Source organism: Felis catus, chromosome B4 (genome assembly GCF_018350175.1).
Source record: "Felis catus isolate Fca126 chromosome B4, F.catus_Fca126_mat1.0, whole genome shotgun sequence".
NCBI classification, from domain to species: Eukaryota; Metazoa; Chordata; class Mammalia; order Carnivora; family Felidae; genus Felis; species Felis catus.
Window position 1 is genome coordinate 122,739,195 of NC_058374.1, and position 23,769 is coordinate 122,762,963.

At 38.9% G+C, this 23,769-nt stretch overlaps 1 protein-coding gene across 4 annotated transcripts in view; it reads right to left on the reverse strand.

Moving 5' to 3' along the window:
• Positions 1–23,769, reverse strand: part of IGF1 (insulin like growth factor 1) — a 77,582-nt gene that overhangs the window by 53,176 nt on the left and 637 nt on the right. For 2 of the 4 annotated variants that reach the window (XM_006933975.5, XM_003989177.6), the window contains exon 2: positions 19,285–19,441. In XM_006933975.5, coding sequence (XP_006934037.1) covers positions 19,285–19,441 — 157 coding nt within the window. Of the gene's footprint in view, positions 1–19,284; positions 19,442–22,128; positions 22,656–23,769 lie in introns of those variants that run through there. The other 2 variants (XM_003989178.6, XM_023257374.2) reach the window with 2 other exon arrangements.

Sequence of the window (23,769 nt, forward strand, 5' to 3'; positions counted from 1 at the left end):
CTCTGGATATTGCTCCCTCTAGAATGAAAGAAAAATGGCTGCATGTCTGACAAGTGCTCAGTAGCAAGAGCCTATGGGATATGGCCCTTCCTCTATAGCTCTTTTACTCTGGTCCCTTAGGTCATTGTGCTAATATTTGTTTACTAAGGACCCACAATTTGGTATAGAATTTGCTTCATGAAAAGGCAAACATTTGTAATAGGGCATGAAGACCATCTTAGGAGCCTCTGAGGAGAGTTTTACCTCTTTTGAATTTCTAACACAGATGTTCAATTTATTCCATTTTTTTCAATTTAAAAAGTGGTGTGCATGTGTGTGTGTGTGTATGTGTGTGTATTCTAATCTAGAAGGTAAGGAGAGATACTGAGGAGGTGATGAAATATGAATAAATGTACTTCAAAGACTAAAATCTGGATTCTAAACACAAATGTCTTCATTTAGGGAAAATCAGAGAAAATACCTCAGGGAGGAAAAGGTATCAAATCTAATTGTTAGCATGTAATAATATTTTGTCAGTTTTTCCCTCATTTCTGTTCAACTACAGACTTTCAGCTAGAACTAATCTTCTAATCAAAAGGGAACAAATCTATTTATAATTGACATAAATGATAGTCCTATTTATAGTTCTCTTTGGTGTTCCATGTTTCTCTGTGGGAGATTTTCCCTGAAACAAAAGCCTACTTTTTCAAGCAACTGTGTTCCAGGGACAGCCTTGATCATTTCTGTTGCCCGAGAGATATATTTAATTAACCTTTTATCCCTACTCATGGGATAGTGGAATATGGGAAGCACTGACCAATAATATAGCTACTCCTACTTTGCCCTTGTAATGCCAACAAAAAAATGCATGCGACCCAAAAAGAGATGGCTGTCCTCAACCTCTGGAGGAAGATGACTGAATGTCATCTTGGCTAACCCAATTGTAACTTAGAATGTACTCTGACCTAGCAGTCCATCAATTCAAACAACACCTCATTCAGTTTATCTCTAGAAACCTGTAGCTGGCCTTGATTCCCTGAAAACTTTGTGATGCCTCCATGGGTATTATCTCACCTGAAACTCACAAAAACCCCTTTCTGGAGTCAGAACAGGGCTGTCTATACCCCTTTTATAAACAAGACAATTACCTAAAGGCACCCAACTTATAACTAGCAAAGCCAAGTCTCCTCAGGTTCAAGTCTCCTTATTTTATAATCAGAGCCTCTTTTGACACCTAACGTTGACCCTTTGGTATACATACATACATACATATTATTCAAATATACCTGGACACTCACAGTTGAATTTCTGTTTAATTTGGAAAAATATCTGTTTTGAGGAATCCTTGTGCTGAAAGAAAAGGAGCCAATGATGCCCATGTTCTCTGTGTCAGATCCTGTTTGGACTGGGAGATACAGAAAATCAGATGGGAGGAGAGCCTCATGACTCCAGGTAAGATTTGGATACATCACTGAACTTGAGTTGGAAAGATTGGTCTGGCAACTTCACAAAAGGAGGGAGTTTTTCATGAACTTTCCATCAGCTCAAAGTCAAAGCAGCTTGTTCACCCAGTATTTCTTGCCTCTTTCAAGCAACAGAGCACATCCATACCTCTACCTAGTTAAGGATCCAGGCAGACAGAAGGTACATGAAAGTGACAAAGTCCACCTTCCTTTTAAACAACCATGGAAAACTTTACAAAACTGTATGTAGAGAGAGGAGAATGAAAATTCTCAGTGTTCATTTGGAAATTTAGTAAACATGTTTGACATCTGCCATGTCTAGCAGGAATAAAAAAAAGAATGCCATTTTTATATTTTATTATTTATTTTAATGCTGTCAGTTTACTTTGATGATAATTCCTACACATGGGTAAGCGTTACATTCTCAACCAGATTGAAGGTAACTTGAGGCAGGCTTTTATGTCATACCTTGAGAATATGGTTAGTTGTCCCTACTTGCTTTCTTGTTTTAGCTTTCTCTTGATTTCTAGCTCTATCCTGGGTGCATATTAGTCCATAAAACATTGCTGAATTGAATTACATTCTAGAAGAGTGACTTTCTTCTTTTTAGTTCATATTTTACAACTGATCATTCTGATTCAAAATCCATGAAGTTGGATCCATTTCTGGAACCACTGAATTCTGACTCCATAAGCTTGCAACTTATTGATGGCCCTTCTCCCAGGGCAAACAGGAATGAGAGTGCATTTCTGGGCACTCAGTAACTCTGGAAATGGACACTTTTGAATGCAGTGTGCAGAGTTCTTTCTGTTTCATTTTTTTCTGGGGTATTTGTGCTCTACCTGGCGCTGGCTCAGCTCACTGTTTCATCTGGGCCCCCAGGAATAGACTGACTCCTGTAATTCTGACAAAGTTGAGCATACTAAAGGGTTTGCTGACACTCCTTGTGAGACATGCAATAAGGATTTAATCTGAAGATCACAGCCAGCTTCCAACAAAAAGGATCATGTTCTGTTTACCTAAATTCCCTCAGTAGTTTCCTTTAGATACAGCATTTCTCACTCCCTACTTGAAAATGCTTAAAAGTCCATGGAGGCCTTCCGACTCAGCCATGTCTGCATTTCAAATGAGTTATTACCTTCTTATGGGCACACACAACTAATATAGGCCTGGAAGGCCAAAGAAAAATGGATAGCTTAATTCCATGCAGACATTGACTATGTTGTATACAAGAGAGTATGTGGGATTTTACAGCAGATTAATAAAACAGCTCTCACCTTCAAGGAACTTACAGCCAACCAGATGGTATAAAGCACAAACACTCACCAAAAAACACAATATAGAATAGATGATAAGAGTTGTAAGGGTAATATTATTGCTATTCAAAGGAAAGAGAGTTGACATCTAGTAGAAGATTTTTCAGAGGAGGTGACATGTGAAAAAACAGGAGGAAAATCCAGGAAAATAATATATGTAGTAGGAAATCATCTAGGTTAGATGTTGGAATATGTAGGGAGAATTTGTAAACTTAAATGCCTACAAAAGCCAAGAAAATCATGTAAAGGAGTGAGTGGGCCACAGTAATGCAATAGAGAATGGTGAAGACTTTGGTGCCAATGTAGAAGTCAGAGTTATTTATATTGACAGATAATTCAAAGTTTTGTAAAAACACTGCATTTGCCAAACAAAATACTCCTGAAGGTTGGATACAATTTACAGACTGCCAGTTTGTGAGCTATGCTGTAGGGAAATGTTAGGAAATACAGTTGAAAAGTTAGGTAGAGGTCTTATATAAAATGCCTTACTGTCAAGTTGGGGAGTTTGGATTCAATTTACTTAGCCATGGATGGTCACTGAAGTTGTTTAGAAAAGGGATAAAGTGATTAGAACTGTGCTTTAGAAAGATTAATTTCATGGGTGGGATGGCTGGTGTCAAGCAATATTGGACACAGAATGATCATTGAGGAGGCTGTTGCAATAGTTTTGGTGAGTGATGAGGAGGTCCTAAATAGTGATGGGAATGGAAGGAAGGACACATGTGTAATCTTCCAGTGAATTGGTAACAGCTGTTCTGGATCTTGGTGCAAAACAAACTACAATGCTACAACTCACTTTGTCTGAAGAGTTGGGTCTGATGGTCTCCATTGTCCTAAGCACTCTGAGTGATTGCGTAACTCATCCATTGCATTGGCTGGGAACCTGGTCTTTCCTGCTTTACAAGGTCACTGGCCAAAAACTCCACTTACTCTTGAAGAAATATCCCTTTGATGATCTCTAAATTATTGAATGTTGAATTTTTCATATTTGGGTTCTTCCTTCACCAGGAGGACTTGATTGTCTTTTAAATTTTACCTGAACTATACCTTTTCTATGTTTGAGAAGAACTATGAAGTGCCTTAAATAAAAATTTTGTGCCTTATTCATATGAATCAGCAGTGGCTGGCCTAATGCATGGGTGATGGTACAAAGGCAATAAGTGAGTGTTGTGTTGAATAAAAAAGAAAGTTGTGTTAAGAGATCTTGCATATCTGGGGTAGGAAAGGCATTTGTCCATGTATGCTAAGGCCAGGTTGGTATATAGATGAATAAAGCAAGCTTGTAAGGCCCGGTGGTGAGCTGGAGGGATACATATCCCACCTAAAAAGCTCTAGCCAATAGCTGCTACTCAGGAATGCTGGCCAGCAATGCTAGATCACCTAACTTTTCAAGAGGAGCTTTTAATCTTTGTTTTTATTTTAAATCTCTTGGTGTTTATAATTCCAAAACTTAGAAAGTATATTGGCTGGAGAAAACAAAACAGTTTTGAACTAGATTCAGGTGGGATTGGAATAGGGCACCATTTTGTGACATCTGCTCTAAAGTAACTCCATGAGGGTAGTAGGTATGCTTTACATTCCTTTCAATCATTAGTGTTTTGCTAACCAGAAGGCACTCAATGGATGGTGTAGACTGGAATAAGAGAGGGGAGAGATATTTCTATCTGACCCAAGTTTGGGGTTTAAGATTGATATTTAATGGGTCCTCATGCACCAGTGTGAAACCTCTTTCAAGGCATAGTTTCATCCTCCCTTGGGTATTGCTTAACACAGAGCAGATACTTAGTCAATGCTATAATTAAATTGGTTAGTACATAATTTTACTTCTATACATTTTACTGAAGCTCTGAATAAAAGTAATGAAAGAAGAATGCTAATAAAGAAACAATAATAGCTTTATATCCAGTTGGATTTCTTAAAGGATTTTAGAGATTTCCATGAAACAATAGTAAATATTAGTTTTGGAAAAGGTCTTAGTATCTTATCAACATTCTTTCAATGGGTATAGTGCTAAGAAGTAAGGGTTATTGCATTAAAATGCTGTGGATTAAGTCTGAACAAATAAAATATATAATTGTTAGCTAAGTCCAATACCACCAATCCTAGAATTGAACGCAATCAAGAGGTGACAGTTATTTAAAGTTTAAGGAAAATGAATATGAAAAAAAATGTGAAAACTATGTCTATGACTTATTCCCGCCCCCCCCCCCCCGCCGGCTCCCCCCCAGAAAACTGTGAAAAGAGATCACAGTGATCCCATTTCAGTAGTGGAATGTCATGGTTCATCTTAATAGTATTGTTCCAATAGAAACAGGTTTTGAGACTCATGGGACTATTCACCAAATTTACCAAGTTATTTAGTGATAAACCTATGAGTAAATCCAAGATTCCCTAACTTCCTAATTCAAAGCTCTCCCCCATTTTTCTAGTGTCATTCAAGGAAAATAAGTTATAAACTGGTCTTCTATCACTTTTACCTGCCCTGCTGTGGGATAAGATCTTTCTGAAGAAACATGTCCTTTAGATATCTAGACCTTCATTAAAGTTCAGGCTGGGGAGCTTGCCGAGTTCCAGAATGGATCTAGTGAAGGCTTTCAACTGGGGAGCCAACTGCCTCTTTGAAAAGCAGTTTTAAAGTTTACCCTTCATCTTCCAATAGGAGATAGAAACCCACTTTTCTTAGCTCAAAACCATTTCTTTTAAATCTTGATAACAAATCTAATGGATCTGATCAACCCAGAGTCATAAGAAATAATATTAGAACCTGGCTGAGCATGACAAAGGAAGCAATTTGATATGAGTAAAACACACATTTGTCCACTCAATGCAATTAGAAATATTTTTTTTAAGGACTCTTGCTTGGCTGTTCTTATAAAATGTAACTATTGAAAAAGAAGCTGGCAAGATCTTAAGGACTGGATCTCAGTTCCTGGCCCCAGTGATGGGTTTGGAAATTGCAGCCACAGCAATTAGGAGTTCCAATTTCCAGTTCACAGAAGGTCAGGCCTTGGGGTTATCCTTGGAGCAGTTCTATACTTCCCCTGAGGAAAGGCTCCATTGACCTAAGGAATCAGGGACTTAATACTGTTCAATCAATATATATATTGTTAATGATCACAAGCATGTTTGGCCCCAACAACATTTTTCAAAACTTCAGTGGAAGTTCAGCCCTGACTAGTTGGTGTTCTCTTTCTTCAGAGATGAGTCACTAATCAACATGTACCTGTTATTTCCTGTGATTCCCTAGACCAGGGCCCTTTGAATCCTAACGTGCATGCAAATCTCCTGGGTATCTGGTTACAAGTGCAGATTTTGTTTTAATTAGTCTGGAGTAGAGCCCCTGATTCTGCATTTCAAACAAGCTATCAGGTTGCTTTGAGTAAGTAGCAAGGTTCTGTATCTGTCTTCATACGCTAAGCTATATTTTTACTATGTGACATGTGTGCCCCTTAGAACATTTGTTAGTCAAACCAAATTTTCCTATCATAAACAAGAGACTACTTGCCACAAATCACTTTCCATGGTCTTCAATAACATCTGGTTTCTTCTAAGAGATAGACTTCTCTGTTTTTTATTATTGCTTTTGTGTTTTTTTGTGGGGTGGGATTTGAAATCATATATATTGAAAGAAATCAGTTACCTGCTGAATGACTTTAAGACAGTAAGTGATCAATGCCTACTTCAGAATCAGCCAGAAGTCCTTCCATGTCTTTAGCTTATGCAGGCCAGTGTTTCCATGCAATGTTACTGAACCCTTGTCTGGCTTCTCTGGTAAGGGAGATTTCCACAATTGCATGCAAAGCACTAGTAATCTACAGAATGCCAGCCAGATTTGTGGCACTAATACCTTTTATAAGTCTTAAGATTCAAATGACTCAGGGCTCATAGACTATCTTAAGGTAAGTCTGAAATGATGCTTATTGTGTGAGTATGTCATTGATCTCCTCAGAATCTGTCCCCAAATATCTATTCCATAGTGGGAGGCAAGAATCAGCAGAAAAGAAGGAATCTTTGGCAAGCCAAAAACTATCTCTATACCAAATTGAGAGAGTGGAATTATAAGGTGAATGCAATTAACTGGCAGTCACGTCTATGCCGAAAACATAATCATCCCTTTAATAAGGAACATTTGCCGTGCTTGACAAACTCACAGTGAAACGGTTGGATCCATAGGAAGGAACATGCTGAAAATGGTTTCAATATGATCCTGTTTTTTCACTCAATAACCATTGATTGAGGGTGTCCAGCCAAAAACAATGAGAAAATGAGCCAACAATAGTCTTGCCCTTTGACCATATTAGATATAGTTGCAGCTGAAATTTGTTATATGTTTCAGTAATAACAAAGCATCCATATGGAACAAATATTTGGCAGTATGGCAGCTGATGAAACCAGGAAAAATTAGACAAATTATCAATCGCTCGCTCCCAAATTACCCCAAAAAGAAATTAGATCCATTTTCAGTAGCTTTGCTTTCAAATTTCTTCATTCCATGAGTCACCACGACCTTCTGCCAAACTAAATATGTCTATGAACGGCTGGAAACTTTAATGGAAAGAAACATAAAACTCAAAATACGTAGGAAAATTTAAGCTTCTTCATGGAAGACCTTCATGGAAGACTAGCAAGTCAGGAATGTGGAGACAAAAATAATGTATTGACAGTGCCTTTTGTTTTGGGTAGCTTCTGAATTAACATGCAATACAAATGCATAAACTAGACAACCAACTGACATGACTTTAAATTAAAAGTATCTCTAAAAAGAAATGAACTCGTCACTTTTTTCTTTTAGGCCTCCAATTCATCAAACTACTAGGGTCTATGAAGATCCATAGTCCTGTAGTCAGGTTGATCAGATTTGAGATAAAGAGACTTGATGATGTTATCCAAAGGGTGGTAGTAGTTGGAAAAAATGTTTTCTTGTTGGTTAAGGGCTCAGATTTTCAAATACTATTCTAATGCATTACAACAGAAGAATGACATAGCAGTTCTGAGTTGTTAATGCTACCTTCATGTGGGTTTTTCAAGGTTAAGTTCAAAGCATCTTCCTGTGTAAAAAAAAACCCTAGACTGAGCAAGGTGACTGAATTGCAGTCCCAGCCTTCCCACCAGTGTACTTTGTGACCTGATGCACATTGTTTTCTTCTGGATCTCATTTCATCTGGGAAGTGAGTGCACTGGACCAGATTGCTCTCTGCAGTTCTTTCTAGCTCTCCGATTCTTCGATTATACTTTGGCAAATAAAAACTACTTGTAGAGTTCTCTGAGGGCTGGTACTCCAGCTTTTTTACCCACCTTGGGGGCTTATTTGCCAGGGATTTACCTTTTGTTACCTGCCTGCCCGTGGCTACCATCGCTCCTTTTAGTATGGATACCTCAGATGAAATAGAGAGGAACTAAATAGAGGTCTGTTTTCAAAGCCATTTCCACAGGTAGAATCTTTTTGTGAAGGCTCCTATTGTAGACCTCGAAAACTCTCTGTTGACTAGAATTAGCCTACTGTTGAGCAAGGAGAAATTTTTACTGGGGCAATAGTGAATGTGTCCTAAGAGATGATACCTCAAATAGATTTTTAGTTCTATATCTTAAATCTCAGATCCTTAATGGTGGCAGCAGCAGATGGGGGTATATTCTGGGGACTGGTAGAAGGAAATAGTTGTTGGAATGACTTTGTTAACATCAAGTCAAGGAGTTTTAAGTGCCCAATATTGGATGGTGTGGAGGACAGGAAAAAAAGTAAAACTTTGTTTTTCTAAAAGAGCTCAAAATAGAATGAAAATTCACAGCAGTGGTAACCAGTACTTGATTGTGAGGTTCAAAAGTGTCTTTGCTAAGTCAAATATTATGTATCTGAGAGCTGTTGGATTTGAAGCCTCTGGGATAGAAGAAACACGTGCCAGTTGGTCACTGGACTGCATGGTGATAAAACTCACAATTCTGATTTCATCAAAGCCATGCTCAAACAAAAAAATTCAATTCCCCTAAGTCAGGCTATGATAAGGAAGCTGTTACAATGGGCAACCTGAGAGTGCAAAGATACTTTTCTGATTAGAGAGTACATTCCCTCTGCTGAACACCGCATTTTGAGGCTAAGCAGAAATAACCAATAGCTGACTTGGGAGAATGGAAATCTCTTGCCTACATGTGATTCCTCAGTGCCTACAAAACCACCTTGTGGAGACAGACTTTTTAAGCAAGCTTAGCGTGGTAAAGTGATAGGCTCTGTCTCTTTCCTGTTCCCTGCAATGAGGACATAACAGTAATACTGGGTGAGCATTCTGAAAATACATTAATTAACTCTTGGGTGGTCTAAATGTAAAGTGATATAGAAGTGAACAGAAGATACCAACATACTTTTCTTTCTAATTAATAAAGTTGAGGTGATACACTGCCAAATTAACTTGTCTAGATTATAATTATTGCAGAACAATTGAACTAATGGGTCAATGTCATTAATAATTGAAGTTGAACCACTAAACTAATTTGTGGTGGTGATTAGAGGGACAAGGCAAAGCATTTAATTCAATCAATTATAGCAACATGTTTGGATGACCCCTTAGGTTTTCCAAACCCTTCTATAGTTGAGCCTCAAAAGAACTCTGAGGTATAATATTTTAATTCCCACTTTACTAATGAGGAATGTAAGACGCAAGGATATTAACTAACTGCTCCAAAGGGGAGAAATGCTGTTAAGTAGGGGAGCTGGGTGAGGCCCAAATGTGGAACTTCTGATTTCCAGTGTCTTCTCTTTCTGTTTTCTGCTGGGGCTGTTTCTTGGCAATAAAATGCCTCTGATGATATTCAGATAGGAAAGACACAAGAAGGGAAGAGAAAAATCATGGCCACCATATCTGAACCAGGCCTTTTCAACTGTGGGACATTGACAGCTTATTTGTTATATGACTAAGAAGGGAATGGCCATAAATATTGAGGTCAAAGATAACTAGCTTATCTAGTTATCTTTTGCTCCAGGTGGTCATAATCATACTTCGAAGCACAAAGTCTTGCTTTACACCATTTCGCCTTCCTTTGCTGCGTTACTAAAATAAATGAATTCCACAGCTATAAGACAAGAAGGAGCACCTACAAATACCTTCTAGATAGCCTATAGGAAGAGCTTTTTATTTTCAGGGAAAGACTTTTGAAACCACAATGAGTCTTCTCATTGTTACCCTGGGTAATGGAACATAGACTTCTGATTAACCAGTGACTGACAATTACTTTCTGTGTTAGTTTCACTAATGGCTTTCTCATATCTCTAACTGCTTCTCTTCTGGAGACCTCTAGTCCAGTAGTGCTCAACTAGGGGTGATTCCACACTACCCCTCACCCCCCGGCCCACCGCCGGAGACATCTGGCAATGTCTGGAGATATTTTGATTGTCACAACTGGGAATGTCTGGAGATATTTTGATTGTCACAACTGGGAGGAAGGACACTGGCATCCAGAAGGTAGGAGCCATGTGTGGTGCTAAACATTCACAATGCACAGAGCAGCCCTCCTTCCCCAACAAAAAAAAATATCTGGCTCAAAATGTCAATAGTGCTTAGGTTGAGAAATTCTCTTGCCAATGGCACTGCTCACGGAGGCAAGTGGGGAGTATGAGAATGAAGTAGGATTTAAAAACAGGCCACTTGGTCTCACAAAGGAGCTGGGGCAGGGGGCAGCGAGAAAGGAGGCCAAAATCTACAGTGTCCTCAAATCAGTTTAACCCAGAATTCTAACTCTTGGTGCTCCTTTCCCCAGTTTCATAGATTATCAGGAGTTGGCTGCTTGTGGGTTGGCTCAGTGTGGACTTTCTTAATCACTTGCTTCTGATGAAAGACCATTTCACCAGGGTAAATGGCACAGAGGTAGTACCATCTTCCCAGCAATATTCACAGAATTGAGTCTATGACTAACAAAATTTCAAAGTTTAAAAAGACCCCTTCAACAGCCTTTTTAGTACCTCATAAAGACCACAGATGAAAGAAGAAAGTCTGAAGAGATTCATAGAGTATTTGCTTGGAAGTCTGCAAAAAAATCAGGTGTAAATTTCTTTTGGCCTAGGGCCGTCAGAGAAATCTCCAGAAAAAAAAGCTGATCCAACAACTCGTCAGACTGTTTCAGATTTTCCAGGAGCACAGCTTTGCTAAGTCATTCCAAAGCTGTTCTACCCAAGTTGACATTGGAGAGAGTGACCAAAGAGTCAGAATAATATAATATACAATAATAGTCTAAATTATGACCTTAAGTGGAGTGGAATGCCCAAAGCATCTGCAGGTTTTGTGTAATGTATAAGAAACAGGCAGGGAATTATTTTAGTTTGTGAAAATTTCTACAGCAAGGGAACAAAAGTGTTAACTTTCAGGTGAGTTTGTTGGAATGAGAGCCACCAAGATCTACGTTCATTTGGGTGAGCTTGATTGGAGGCCCCTCCTGGCCATTTTAATTTACCAGGTAATTTTGATATAGGCATGGTTCATTGCTTCTAAAGGCCAAACACTGCATTAGAATCAGAAAACAGAATCAACAGTATCTTTTTCTATTTCTGTCACTAATTAGCAGTGTGACCTTGGACACATCACTTCTCTCTGAGTTTAAATCTCTTTTTTAAATATTTATTCATTTTTGAGAGAGAGAGAGAGAGAGAGAGAGAGAGAGAGAGAGAGAGAGAGAGAAAATCCAAGGCAAGCTCCAGGCTCTGAGCTGTCAGCACAGAGACTGATGTGGGGCTGGAACTCATGAACTACAAGATCATGACCTGAGCTGAAGTCGGACACTCAACTGACTAAGCCACCCAGGCGCCCCTCTCTGAATTTCATTCTTGATGTTTGACTATTTTTCAAGGCTTTCCAAGCTTGTAGCAGTCTTTAATTTTACTTCCTTTGAACAATCAGGTAGTTTTAAGAGGGAGATATTAGAGAGATGTATGCTTAATCAATAATCAGTTTTTTGCATGTCTTCCCAGGGGCGTCCCCATGCCCCCCCTTTTTTTTGGCATGGAAACCATTATCCTGTAGTATGCCTGAGCATTAAATGCAAAAGGTTTTAATTTAAAAGACTGTGTGGTCTCTACTGGTTGCACAATTTCTCTTTGTATCCGTACTGCTGCTGATCAAATATTGCAAAGCCATTAATTACCTTAGGACAAATGCAGAGGGCCACATGAAAAAGTTCTGGCCAACTGCATAAAGCAATATGCCAGATATAAAGTAAGTGAAGGGTTTTTCTTGGTATTTAAGGTTCAGTGAAAAAGTAAGAGGGGCAGCTATGCCAAGAATGAAAAGCCAGAGCTTGCCAAGTGCTTCTTTAAGTGGCTTTAGCCAATGTGAGACTAAACAATGCATTAAATAGGCATACAACTTACTACGGTTCAGGAATTGCACGTCAAATAACAGCTCTTTGCTGTTTTAAACATGATCTCACATGTAGATAAAGACAAACAAAATGCTGTGTTGTCATCTTCTTAGTCTAACAGCTAATAAGGCCTGAGGATTTGAACTTTCCAGGCAACCAAAAGTAATTCTTTGTGATGTAAGAGCTTGCTGATGTTTCACAGAGAGGTGTAGGATGGAACTTTGCCAGAGCAGCAGCTCAGTGCAAAAACGATTTTTTGCCACCATGGTTGTCAAAGACGTCTGGCTGCATAAAAGAGCAAAGGCTTTGTAGTCCATTATTGAGAACAATGAAAAATGTACTTGAGAGAGATCTTGTGCCTGTTTTCAGTGTGTCGGATTCTTTGTTGCAGGCTGTGAAATGGGAAGGAAGGTTGCTAGAGGGATAGTCATCTCTTAACAGAGGCCCTGAGGAATGCTGGCATGGAACATGATGTCTGGACAAGGTATATGGAGGCCCAGGGAATTTGAAGAATGCCAAAACTCTCTTCTGGATCTAAAATGCCTAACCTACGAGCCACTTAAGATACGAGACATCCAAAACCAATGGTCTTCAAAAAGCTGGTTGAGTGATACCTGCACAGGTGGAAGCCTTTCATCCAAACCCAAGCCTGCTCTCATAACTCCTTCCATGGCCAAATTGGAGAAGCCTCTTCCTGCCTGGCACACTATCTGGATTATGGAACCTTGTGACCACCTATCCTTTACCACATCTCTCTCATAATCCCCAGAGAAAGATTTCTGGTCCAAATAAACAGCCCTTCTTCAACCAGTCTTTGAGAAAAAGCAACAGAACTAACAGCTGCAAGAAATGAGGCACCTGAAGTTTGCTGGAAGAGAATGAAGAGAACTTGAAGTTGGCCAGAGGAGATGTTCCCCCCCCCCCCAGATCATACTACATATCCTGGTGCTCACAGGTGAGCTGCAGTGTTCTGTCTGAATGGGGTCCAGTCTCTGAAGGCTCTTGAACAGCAGTAGCCTCCAATCAAAGATTTTGTTGTGCACCCTGAGGAAATTCTACTAGTATTTCCTAATTTTTCCTACAAGAGAAACTGTAGGGTTATCACATGAATATCTCCCTCATGCCTCCTTCCAAAGAAGTTTTCAGAATCAATTCGGTTACCCAGGGGTTTCTGCTCCTTATCTCTCGGAAGAGGACTGGGATTTTTGGAAGCGTCTCCCTATGCTATCACACGTTGGGCCTCTAAACAATGTAAATGGCCAAATGAATATGCTTCTTGGAGACAAGAGAACTTAGCTTTGGTTCTGGATCCAGCCAGTGAGGTAAGTCACAAAGTCTCAGTGTCTTATGTTTCTCATTTATTCAGTGAAGCCATAATTCTTGCATTCCAGGGGTAAAACCAAACAAAGTGAGAAAACTCATGCAACTGGATTTTGAAAAAGTAAATGTACTATTCAAACACAAGACATTCTTCTTGTTACTGATACTGCTATATACCAATTATTACTAATAACAGGTGTTATCAGTTGTCCCTAAGGAGAGAAAATGAGTGTATAACTTATTGGGCTGTGCAGATTCCTCAACCTTTGCAATAGACTCTGCAACAGATCCCAGAAAAGAATAAATAAATATAATTGCTAACATATGGATGTGCTTACTATGTGCCAGGCAGTATTCTAAGTCAATATGTTCTAATACATTAACTCATTTAATCCTAATACCACTTCTATGAGGTAGGCCCCCATTTTACAGATGAGGAAATTGAGGAACAGATGTTAAGTAGCTTGCTCAGGGCCACACACCAAGTAAATTAGAATTCAAACTCTAAATTTTTGTCAATAGAGACCAGGATCTTAGTCTCGAACCCTTCACTTTTCTGCTTCCCATAATTCTCCATCAGGAAGATAAACCCAAAGAACATTAAAAATGTCAGAAAAATGCAAATTAGTTTCTTATTTTGCATAGATACTATCACTTTTTAAGTGGTCCTTTGGTTGCATAGACTGGTCCTCTTGGGCATATTTAGAGTAGTAGCAAGCACTTCAGGTCAATGTAAAAACTCTTTGCTTTTCTTTAAGAATACCTGTGACTTATTAGCTTAGTGGTGCTAATGAGGCCAGGGCCATAGGTCAAACCCCACATGTGCCAATTAATTTCAAAGCTTTTCTCTTTGAAAATCTTTTCCACAGCCAGTGACTGTACCCTTAACTTTGACCAGCTGTCATACAAATGCATGACTGGCAGTCCAAGGGGTACCAAAACAAGGAATACAAATGGTGTAGCCCAAACGCAGCCCCATTCAAAGCAATGCTAATAGTATGCATCTTTGAATGCCCCAAACTATACACTTCCTTCTTTAGTTGGAAAGACAGTATCAATAGGCTGGCAAAAGGTGGCTGGTCAAGGTTTAGAAGCCTATAGATTCTTCTTGTCCCCTCAAATGTAATCAAGTGCAACTTAAAACTGACCTACTCACTTGTTCTCACATTCAAGAGAGTAAGAATATGTAAAGATGAGACCTGTGAGCTAGTCCTTCCTTGCAAAGAAAGATATCTATCTGCTTTCATGAGGTGTGTGCTCCTTTGGCCAGATGACCCTCATGTATTTGGTCATGTCTGAACTTTTATTCCATCCCTGAGGGGTTGAAGCTCACCTTAAAACAAAACAAAACAAAACAAAACAAAACAAAACAAAACAAAACAAAGAAGCTGGCTACTCTTTCATTAAGTAGGTGGAATCGCCTATCTTTAGGGGCAAACAGAAACTCTGTAGAGAAGATAAAGGACACTAAATGTACTTTGTCCACTACTTAAATCCAAGGTTCTTCTTTCTTGAATAGCACCCAATCCTTGATAATTACAATCTGGACTATGAGTCCATTAAAGTTAGAAGAAGTCATTTGCTTTAACAAAATCCCCTTGTTTTATAGACAAGGACATTTTGACCCAGGAAGTTTAAATGCCTGCCAAAGTCATACAGCTAATGAATGACAGGTCTGGGAGCAGTTTTCTGAGCACTATATTTCAAATGAAAGAAGCCTGAGTTAATAATAATACCTAGATCTAGGAAGGTTGTTGCAATCAATAACAATGAAATTCATTGCAAAGTTTCACTTAAAGCAGTATGTTTTAATACATGAAGAATGCCTTTAGTTTATTCAGACCCGTTCTTAATAACTATGCATTGGAAGTATGTTTTACAAAAGCCATAAATCTGGAATAGCTGAAAGGGTATCCAACTTTTTTTTCTAATTGATTTACTTCTCCTTTTTCCCAGACCGCCGAGGTAAAGCATATACAGTTTATTTAAGGGACTGTTTATAGACTCTTAAAACTAAAAAGGACCCCCGAAACTTGCTTTCTTTTGGTTGCTCTTAATTGAAACCATCCAAGATGGTTGGTTGTCTGTCAATTTTTTAAGTATCTCCAAAGAGAGAAATTCCACGAGCCCCTAAAGTACACGTTAAAATGGTTAATCACCATGACTGTCAAAAAATTATATCTATGGCAAGCTTAACTTCTATTTCAGTTGAAGCTCTTTTCCTCTTGCTATGTTTCATGCAAAATGAGGTTATAACAAGCCCTCCTCTATGAGGGCTCCATCAATCTGGCAAGATAATAGCTAGCTCTTTCCCAATGTGCCACTTCATTATGCTACCATTTCCCTCATAGGACGGTGAGAGCACAAGACTGGCTGATACCTTCTCTTACTATGATACATAGGGAAGAATTAGTAATTAGCTGTTCATTGGAACTTTCATTTCATAAAATGTCTGGGGAAGCTGCATTAATTATAGAGGAACTGTTCCACTTATGCTGGGAAAATATTCACAAAACAGATAATCTAGAAGGATGCTTCCACTGTGCTGTAGTGGAACTTGTGCTTGTAGACAAAGATGAGCTCATTCACACACTGGGTCAGTCAATACAAAGTCAACATTAAAAACTTTTTTTATATTCAGAACTGTTCTTTTCTAATAGGTTGAGAAAATTCCCCTTGTTAAATATTCGGGCCAAGCAAAAAGATAAATATGGAGGCAATTTTCTTTTAGATGTTTGAATTTCAAACTAAGATCAGAAACTGCCTTCCACTATTAAAAAATAACAAGAACAACAAAACTATACTTTCAAAATGGATTTGACACAGCTTAAAATAAAAAGCACAGCCACAGTAAAACTTTGAAAATAAGGATAAAAACAATGATAAGAGTCAATTGACAGGGGATAGAGGTGGGGAAGACTGATTTCCTCTAAAAAGTATCTCAAAGACTGTAAATGCTTAAAGCTGACTTCTACACACACTAAATCTCAGCGGACAAAAAGGAAACTCAATAAAATTTGTTGACAACAGTTAATGCCTGTTAGAATAATTGGCTTAGACACAAACCAGACCATCAGTGTAGCTTGGGGATGACCAAAATGCAGTCTCTAAGACATTGTTAGTATACACTGTATTCAGTTGAATAAAAGAAAAATAGTTTTATCCAATAGCTAGATATATAGGAGGTATAAATTGTCCAAAGTACTTGACAAACCTAGTTCTTTAAGGTTCTGAAGACTGAGATCCCAAATAAGTAATTCCATTCCATTCAATTGGATTCAATTAAATTCAATTCAAGCTTGTCAGTTCAATAATCAAATACGAGCCTTTACTATATCAGCCAGGCATAGGGCTAGCTACTAGGATTCAATGGTAAATAAATATAGTCTTTGGCATCAAGAAGCCCATTGAGGGGGTAGATCATGGCTAGGTGATTTCAAATGGGACAAAATCTTCAGGAAAAGCATAAAGGACTATAATCTATTCTTCTATGATTGTGTTTCTCATATGACATTTGATAATAGTTACATGCAGTTTTGAAACATCCTGATCAGACTATGAGTTTCTTGAAAGCAAAGTCAATCTCTCATTCATTTCTAGGCATCTTATTCATGCCTAGTACAGTATCTCACATATAGCACATGCTCCATCAATGTTTTGAATTAAAGCTAACTTCTCTTTGGCAAAAGAGATTGTCCAGTTGACTAGAAAGTTAACAAGAATACTTTTGTTCATGAGGTTCTGCGTCAGACAAAAAATTTATATAAGTCATAGAATTCTATTAGGCAGAATTTATGAAACATAGAGTCTCAATGGCAATGCTGACAATAATCACAATTTATGAAACCACTTTCTATCCAAAGTTATACTTCAAACATTAAGAGTGCCTATATATAAACTTTCCCTTTCAAGTTATTAAAATGGAGTTTAAAAACATCTGCTAAAATTTGATCATTGTAGTAACAATAAAAGAACCATTTCAGTGGCTTGAAATTGGTTTCCATCTTAGTTGTCCCATACTCTTAACTGTCTCTGTGCACATGTATCGGTATTATATGATTATGTGGGACCAAATCATTATTTCTGTTCCCATTTTTCGTCATCTAATTCAAATATCACAGGCACAGAATGATCCAGTTTCCATGCACTGTGCATGGAAATCCTGGAGCACATCATGTCAAACAAGACAATTCAGCTTGGCACATAACAGAAGACAATTGTGGGCTTGGCAATCACCTTGATCCTTGGATCAAAGGAAATTTTGCAAATGGATTATCAAGGGGGAAAATCTCTTGAGCATAATAAGTGGAATTACTTATTCATTTTTTATATGTGGATCAGTAGCAGCAAAATAAAGAGTAATGACAACCCACCATTGGGTGATGTTGATGTAACAAACACATTTGCCTTTCACTGGATATTTCAAAGGTAAAACAGGTCTGCTATTTTAAAAGTACCCACCCAATGAACTCATTCATCTGCACTACAACAGAGAACCAGATAGAATTGCTTTGTTGGGAGAAAAATACCTGAATTCACTCTATTGAAGCATTAGCTGGAAACAGAGAGGGGAAATTTACTCATTCAAGTATAGAAAGCACTTCTCATTCTCTGTTTGTAGTTGTTTAAAGACTATTTGTTGCCAAATCTGTAATGAGTACCCATCAGTCCTCCACCAGCCTCTCCTTTCCCATCTCCCCGACTCATCACAGACTGCTATATTCAGGACCCTTCCCCTAGTCTCTCTCTCTCTCTCTCTCTCTCTCTCTCTCTCTCTCTCTCTCACACACACACACACACACACACACACACACACACACACAAGCACACACCACCTTCCTCAGGAAGAAGATGAGAGAGACTTGAAGTCTGTGAGTCATCAGAGGAGCTATTCAAAGCTTAGTGGGCAACTGAGGTAAGCTGTCTACACTCGAGTGATAATGAACCTCTAAGAATGATTCATGCCCACTGAGGACCTGAACATCAGTTTCCTGGAACTCTCTAAAATTCCAAACAATTATATAGAATGAGCAATTGGCTTTAAATCTTTCACTGTCCTATAATGTACAATTTGATAGGTACCTCTGAGGTAGATTCTTTAAGTGATCAGTTCCCCCAGGCAACATTGAGTTATATTTGTGTTTATTATTTGGAAACATTGAGTTGGCTGTCTATTTTTTATTGACTGTCAACATTTTAATCACCTGAGATCTACTTATGGGATAAGTAACCCCACACTTGTCAGAAACCCTTTTCCAGATGGAGAGTCCCAGAGAAAAGCTAAGTCAAAGGAAGGCAATAACCAAAAAAATCAAGGTCAATTTGCATAGAGGACAAATTAATATGGCATTTGAGTTTGCATTTAGAGACTGTCTTTGTATTTGCAAATGTGCCTTTGAGTGAAGTTCACCTTCTGTTCCTGGTGATTTCATATTGCGTGGAGACATCTGGGATGTGCCCCCTTAATTCTTTCTCCAAGTCCCCCTTACTATTTTACTCCAAATTACCTAGCACTTGTTTCCATATGTTTATATGTGCACCCACAGATCTTGAGACAAAAAAAAACGCAATCCTCTAGTCTCCATCTTGTCCCATCCTTTCACTGAAAGGAAAGGAATAGTGAGGGTAGAGCACAATAGATTTGGGAAAGCTCTCAGCAGGAAGTAGTTAAAAGACAAACTGCTAAGGAGGAAAATTCCATCCTAAATCTGCAAAACCTGCCACAGCCCCGTTGAAACACTAGGCTTACTTTAAGGTGAAGAATCTCAGAGGCTGAGGACGGCTGCCAGCCACGGGCAGTCATTCAGTTATTCACACACTCCCTGCGGTTGTAAATCCACAGAGCAGTGAGAGGGAGGGCTACTTACTGAAATAAAAACCCCTGTCTCCACACACGAACTGAAGAGCGTCCACCAACTCAGCCCCACAGAGCGTCTCTGGTCCAGCTGTGGCAGAGCTGGTGAAGGTGAGCAAGCACAGGCCCAGATAGAAGAGATGAGAGGGGGACATGATGTGCATCTTTACCTGCCAAAAACACAGAAGAATGGTCATGTTTCCTCCCTGGTCCTTGCAAGGGCAGTGTGGGTGAGGCAAAGGTACATTGCCCCCCTGCCCCTCCCCTCACACACACATTCTGTTACTGCCATTAGTCAGAACTACCCTGCACAAAAGTGCATCAGAGTGCATGACAGACCATAGGGTGGTGTGGACAGATCATGTCTTGGCATCAAACAACCTGTGTTTAATCCCCTTGCCACCGTGGACTTTTTCCGAACCCCTTCTTTACAGATTCCTATTACAATTCAATGAGATAAAACATCTAGAAACATTTACTATGTAAATGAAAAATGCTATTATTGCAGTAGAATCCCACACCACTCAGAGATCCTGGTAAACCTTCTGAATTTTCAAAGGTTAAACTATGCTCAGTCCAGATTTGGGGCCAAATACGTTTTATTAATTTAAATTCTCTGAAGATTGGCCATTCAAAGATGACATATGCATTCGTTATGGACCAGAATATTAAGTTAACTAGAACAGCATTCCCCAGCTACTTATTAAAAAGAATTTACTGTGGATAAAAAAGGACTTGTGAAAATACTGTATGTTGTTATAGGGTGGGTTTTTTTTTTAATTTTTCACTTAATGAGAGAGAGAAAGAGAGAAACAGAGACAGAGAGAAGCACAAAGAGAGAAACTTTTTACCTAGGGAATATCAGTAGTTAACACAACCACAAGTGGAAGTGAAAATATGAACAGAAACTGGAGAAATATGAGGATTTAGGAATGAAATTGGCTCATGCTAAGTAGACCCTTCACCTTCTGTATTCTAATGCCCTCTGTGTCAAGTGCACTATCAAATCAACGTATGTGTAGATACTGCCTTCCAAGAACAGGGCATTAAGCTCAAAACCTGCAAAAGACTTCTTTTTTTTTTTTTTTTTTTTTGTCACAGGAATTGTGACTTCATGTCTCAGAGGGACTTATGTGTCACTGTATCCATTTTACAGCAAAATATACCAAGGGACCCCTGGTTGACTTATTTAGCCAATAATAGAAGCCAAATGGCAGCCTTGCCTAAAGCAAGATTTCTGTGGCTCAAGGCTCCATCCACTCTCAGAGTAGTAGTGATCACTAACTTTCCCACATTGCTACTTGTGGCACAAAGATGTGGTTTCTTCCAGGAAGACTCCCAAGGCAAGTAGCTTCACCTCTTTCAGATGCATTTACTTTCAGTGGCCTTGGATGAGTCACTGACAGGATGTAAGTGAGGGACCCTGTCAAAAGGGTCATGGAGTTACGCTGGAAGTGATCATTATAAAAAGAGGCTTTTCTGAACCTCACAGTAGAGGCCGGTCCATTCAACCCCATCCCTTTTGGAGGAACAGACTCCATCATTTGTCCTCCTTGCCCTCCATGAACTCTCAACTTAATGGCTCTCTACATCAGTGGCAGACTTTACTCCATCATTCTAATTAAGATTTCCATTTTTGTGGCCAGACCTTCAGCTCAGAAATTGGGAAAAAACCTTAAACCCCTGACTCTTGTTAACACAACGTAAATATTTAGTTAATGCTTGTAAAACAGTTTAAGATGAAAAGTGCCCTCTGTTTGCAGATCATCATAAATAATGACCGTAAAATAGAAGAGAAGGTAAACACCCAACCGAACATCTCTTCCATTTTCTCAGGAGGATCTCTGCCTGGAAGCCCTCTGCCACCACATAGCCAAAGCCACCAGGACTGCTGGGCACAGGTCATCAGCCAATCTGCATTGGTCTTAGTTATAAAATAATTGGTGGGGGCTTTCCCCTTCAATACTTCCAGTGGAAATCTCAACAATTCCAACCCAACTAGACTTCACTGCCTTTTTCAAAAGAGCAAACTCCAAACTGATCTTACAGAACATACCCCACACTCTGGCAATGGGCCAGTTTTAGATGTGTGCTAGTCTACCTGTCTCACTTCTCCATCTCTCCCTTCTTTGTTGAGTTTATAGTAATGCCGAGGGCCAAGCACCTGCAACTGTAGATGCCTTGAAGTTCTTTAGTTTTCGTGAAACCCAGGGAAAGAGATAGCCTTAGTGAATTGAGAACTTCGGGAGATGTCAAAACTGTATTTTCCATAGTTATTTCTGGTATCACACATATAAGCCCAACAATACCTATAGATCACTAACATTTAAGAATTTGAGATTGATTTTATATAGATTTTTCTTTTTCCTTTTCTTTTTTGCTGAGTTATATTGTTAGATAAATATCAGCACTTTTATCTCTAGGACAGGATAGAACCTCTACTGCATTTTCCTTTAGTTCAGAGAACAGTCCAGTACACCCACAGAGAACCAGAGAATTTTATCACATCATGTTCCCCTAAAAGAAAACAATAACAAACTCGCTTAGGAGTTAAAAGTTTGAAACAAGTGGCCCCATATGTTCATCCTTTTCTTGGTCTTTTATTTTGCCAAACACAAAAGAAACAGAAAGGAAAGATACAGAGAGAAAGGAAAGAAGAACCAGAAAGAGAAGGAGAGAAAAAAAAAGGGGGAAAAACATCAGAACACTGTTTCTCAAAAATCATTCACATTTTCAAAATTTAAAAGACCTTTCTTTTTATCTTAAATAAATGGAATATCAATTGATTCCAGATGTCTGGGCTACAACGAAAATGCCCAGCAAAATTTCAGGGCAATAGTCATAAGAAAATACTCACTGTAGGTGTAACCATTTTTGTTTGTTCCAGATCTTTTACAGCAGGTCAGGGTGGGTATTATGAGGCTGATGTGAATAGAAAACAGGACTTAAAAACATGTGCTGCTTTGTGGGTGGGGCTTGTGAAAGCATCTAGTTACATTTGGACACCCAGGCAGGTATGCTATTAGCCTGGGTAAACTGCCTTTTGTCCATTCAAACAATGAACAAATTGCACAGCTGGGATTTGAGTCAATCTTTTGCTCCCAATCAAGGCACCAGTTTCCATTGTGTGCCTATTGTAGCCACCCTGAACAGTGACCCAAGCTCCAGTCTTCTGCCTTACCCTCTTCCCTCTGACTCAAACACTTGCAAATATCTTGAGACTCAGTACAATCAAGTTGTGAATGCTGCCTCTAGGCAGGACACCTTTACTTACTGAATTATGTTTGAAGGATCACACAGCTTCCTCAAACCACTTACTGCTCCAGGAATGGGGGGAAAGCAATAACTTATTGCTAGCTTTACTTCTGAAAAGTTCATCTGCAGACAGTTTTCTAAACTTGTAATTAATGCAGAATAACACTCAACAACCTCTTTTATGAATATCTAAGTAGGGAGACAAAAACCCTAGCTGTAAGATCGCGTGATCTATCTATCTATCTATCTATCTACACACATATATATATACACACATATATATATGGATACACACACACACACACACACACACACACACACATATATATATATATGCACACACACACATACATGCATATACATATAGAGAGACTTCATTTCTTTTAAAAGCAAAGTACCCATCATGTGGCTTTGTATCTTGAGGGTAGCAGAATCAGGTGCCTGACAAAGCCGTATCCCTAACTCCTAAGCCACTTACTTGACTAAGAAAAGTCCTAGTGGTGGAGTATTTGAAAGCAGCGAATGAATGCTGTACTAAGTGCAGGGACGTTTTATGAATTGAGCTCTTAGGCAATTGCATCGAGAAGCCAGTGACAGCGGCTTAAAAGTGCTTGCAAATTGGAAAAACACAAGTCTTGAAGGATATAATTTTGCTGAGAATGGAAACTTGAACTAGGGCCAGTGATTGGAAACGAGAAGTTGGCATTAACAACAGCAGCCAAATTTACCTAAAGAGACTTTACAACACCGAGTATAAAATCAGAGTGTTACAACACGAAACCCTAAGTCCAAACTTCGCCCATGATAGTCCTCTTCAAAAGAGAAAACTTAGACATGCAGTTGCTAGAAAGTTTTCCCTCTCCGTATATACAGTATGCATTTGTTTAAATTATACGAATATGCGAGGTCAGCAAGAATTGTCAAGGAGTTCTTTTTCGGAAGAGCAAATTAAACTTCACTCTAACTTTGACTCTCTGGGCATAAGTGCAGAGAGTTCTGGGACCTTAGCTCCAAAGATCATATTTAAAAGCTTTAATATCATCTAACAGATAACTCTTCGTATGTGCCTTGTAATAAAAAGTCCAGTCCTGACAAGTTATACACACACACACACACACACACACACATACACACACATACACACACATAGACACACGAACATGGTCTTAAAAATAAAACATCTGCACCTGCAAAAAAAATCCAAAAGTTCATATCCATGCTCTACAGTCTTTAACCATAGACA